Source organism: Eimeria mitis, genomic scaffold (genome assembly GCF_000499745.2).
Source record: "Eimeria mitis Houghton genomic scaffold, Emh_scaff647, whole genome shotgun sequence".
Classification (NCBI taxonomy): Eukaryota; Apicomplexa; class Conoidasida; order Eucoccidiorida; family Eimeriidae; genus Eimeria; species Eimeria mitis.
In genome coordinates this window covers 10,810-14,007 of record NW_013574631.1, presented here as the reverse complement: position 1 = coordinate 14,007, position 3,198 = coordinate 10,810, and the positions used below count along the sequence as shown (strand labels likewise).

The 3,198-nt window shown below is 53.5% G+C and overlaps 1 protein-coding gene across 1 annotated transcript in view; it reads right to left on the bottom strand.

Annotated features, from left to right (window-relative positions):
- Nucleotides 1–1,698: 1,698 nt before the first annotated feature.
- EMH_0018590 (uncharacterized protein) overlaps nt 1,699–3,198 on the bottom strand; it is a gene marked incomplete at both ends in the record, with an annotated part of 3,238 nt that continues 1,738 nt past the window's right edge. The window contains one exon of the mRNA XM_013501177.1: nt 1,699–3,137. Within this exon, the coding sequence (XP_013356631.1) occupies nt 1,699–3,137 (1,439 nt within the window). The remainder of the gene's footprint in view (nt 3,138–3,198) is intronic.

Below are 3,198 nucleotides of genomic sequence, written 5' to 3'. Positions count from 1 at the left end.
AGAAGTAGATAAAAATGCAAGGTAGCTTTTGGTTCCCCTTGCGCTGTTTGTCACCCCCCGAAGCACAAACGTTGGTAGAGCACGTCTGCATAGCCTCTTACTAAAGACAATGAAACACACCAGCCAAGGACAGCAAGAATTCTGAAAAAGTCACCTTTGGTCATTCTTCAAGTGGAAGCATGAGGGAGCAATCGACAGGCAAGTGAGGAATATATATTTCTCGGAGCATCGCTCTGCTTCAGCAATGAGTAAGCCGCCTATGCGACATATGCACTGGGTGATGACGGCCTTTTTTACATTGTTCGTCTACGCATTGCTCATGCACACATTTTGCATTGTTCACGTACTCATGCACACACGTGCACGTCAACGCAGTGGCTCACATTTTAAAGGGCCGTAACAAGTACCTGGCGAGCGCCCCGGCTGCTCGCCTTCTTGTAAGCCGCGGAGACAGTGCAAATTGACGAAAACGGGGTCACCCGGGTAAACGTTAACTACCAAACGCTGCTTCTTGCAGCATCTTGTCTGGTGTTCAAGCCACTCGTTCATGCATTCCAGTGCTGCTGCAAGCTGCGTATGCTGGAAGAATGCTGCAAGCGCACCGATGTGGCTGTGAGCAACCCGATCCAACTTCTGGTTAGACAATGGCACTAGGATGTAGACTAGGGAAACACGAAGGATACGGATCGAAGAAGGCATTGGTGTCAGAGTGTAACAGTCCTTAGTAGTGCGACGGGAACGTAAGGGAGCGTCTTTGCAGAAACGCGTCCCCTTTGGAATGTGCGCAGTTGGAAATTCAACATGTTCTTCCTGTACTACTCATCGGTCCCTCGCCAGCGCCGCATAAAGGTCCACTGTAGTTGGGAACAGCTTTTGTTCAGCTGTAGTTGGAGGAGAAACAGCTGAAGTGGCCGGAGTGCAGTACAACTACGTACGAAGCTGACGAATCTGCCACAAACTCTGCTACAGACGAGCTGCGTGGAACGTTCGCTTTCATTAAGCATATTCGTTTGCTGAGATAGATGAGGTTCCGACTGTATTTGGCAAGTAGTGCGGGAAAAATAGATATCTCGTGTCTTGGATAGAGTTGCAAAACGAGGGAATGCCACGCAATCGTAAAGTGATCGGACGTTTTCGCGACTTTCCTCTGCAAGCACTCCACTGACACTTCGGAGTCAAGAGCTGTGTTGCGATCAAGGCTGGCGAGCAGCGGTACAACCCGGCAACATGCACCACACTAGTTGCACGCTGACCCGCTAGGCGACCTCGATTCGACCGACTGCCATGCACAGGCTGTCGACGCCGTCAACACAGTATCCGCCCTAGACAACGAAAGTCAAACTGCTGAATGTAANATGCACAGGCTGTCGACGCCGTCAACACAGTATCCGCCCTAGACAACGAAAGTCAAACTGCTGAATGTAACAAGTAGATAAAAATGCAAGGTAGCTTTTGGTTCCACTTGCGCTGTTTGTCACCCGCCGAAGCACAAACTTTGGTAGAGCACGCCTGCATAGCTTCTTACTCAAGACAATGAAACACATCAGAAAAGGACAGCAAGTCCTCCGGAAGAGCCACCTGTGGTCACTCTTCAAGTGGAAGCATGAGGGTGCAATCGACAGACAAGTGAGGAATATATATTTCGCTCTGCTTCCGCAAGGCGCAAGCCACCTATGCGACATATACACTGGAAACGAATCAGAAGATGCCGGAAAGACGTTGCCTCTCGACTATCACACTTGCAAGATCTTGAAGCTCCGGTCCGCTGCAGCCTGCTGCTCTCAACCGAGACTCGAAGGACTTCGCCGTGAGTAGAAGAGTGTCTTCTCCAGGCGGCACCGCGTCCGCAGACGAAGCAGGCATGGCACTCCGGAGTGCTGTCGTGTACGCAGCCGCACAAGCGCTCCCTGTCAAAGAGATCTCCTGTTCTGCTGCCCGAATTGCCCCATCCACAGACTGAAGAGTTCCGGGAAGGGAGAGAGAATCTGCGAATTGTCGCCCGAGGGCAGACAAACTTTGGTGCACTTTGCTCGCCTCTGTCACGCTGAACCGTAGCGCATCGATACCGATGACTGCGTCCCAGTCTGGAAGCTTCCCGGACCCTATCTCCCGGGCTTTTCGCACGGTCTCTGCTTTCGATTTCAGGACGTCTTTAAGCTCAGACAGCTTTTTCTCCCATGTGGTAGGGCCGCGTTGTAAGTTTGAACATATACCGCGACAATTGTTAAGCCGGCGTTTGAGATCCTCCACCTTCCTAGGGAACGCACTTGAGGAGCCAATAACTTTTTCAGCTTGCGCAATAAGAAGAGTTCCTTCTTCGAAAAGGTCTTGTGCTCTGGGTAAGAGCTTAGCGTCGAACTTGACTGTGTCTGCTACCACCTCGGCACCTAGTGTGTAGTCTTCAAGTTTTCCTATCATATCTTCCAATTGCTTCTCCGTATCCAACACTCTTTGATCAGATGGTTCTCTCTTTGGAGAAGGGGGGCGCTCTGGGGGGGGAGGGTCCCCTCCTGGTGGCGTAGGCTGGACTGCAGGTGGTGGAGATGGCTCCTCTGGTGGCGGTTGCTGCTCCTCTGGTGCCGGTTGCTGCTGCCCTTCCTCTGGGGGGGGCGGCGGGGGCTGCATATCCATCGGAAAGTTATATGCATCACCTTGCCAAGGCGGAAGTTGTGGGGGTTCAGGCCACTCTTCAGGACCAAGTCCGTCCGGAGGAGAAGGGGGAAATTCCTCGGGCGGACCCACTGGCTCGTCTTCTGGTGCAGTCAATGGCGCTGGTGGATATTCCGGTCCGACAGACACCCAAGGCGCTCCCAGTTGAAGACCAGACGGAGTCGTGACTGGTCCTTGTTCTGTCAATGGTCCATGTGGAGGCGCGAGGGGCGGTGCAGGGGCGGGTGTGCCCAATATATACGTTGCAGGTGGAGGAGGGTGGGGAGCATCAGATGGGGGAGCGGGGGTCGGTGGGGGCGAGGCGACTCCTGCAGGACCGCCAAGGAAAAGCTCAGACAGAGGTATGCGCTGTGGATCTGGCACGGGCCCCGGATGAGAAAGCTCTCCTTCACGCGTTTGGGGAGGGGTCACTGGAGGCGGCGGCGTGGGAGGAGCAGGGGGTGTCGAAAGCCATTCTTCCACTAAACCTGCAGGAAAGGCACAGGACGGAAATGGATGCGAACGCTGAGAAGATCCAGAATATCTGTC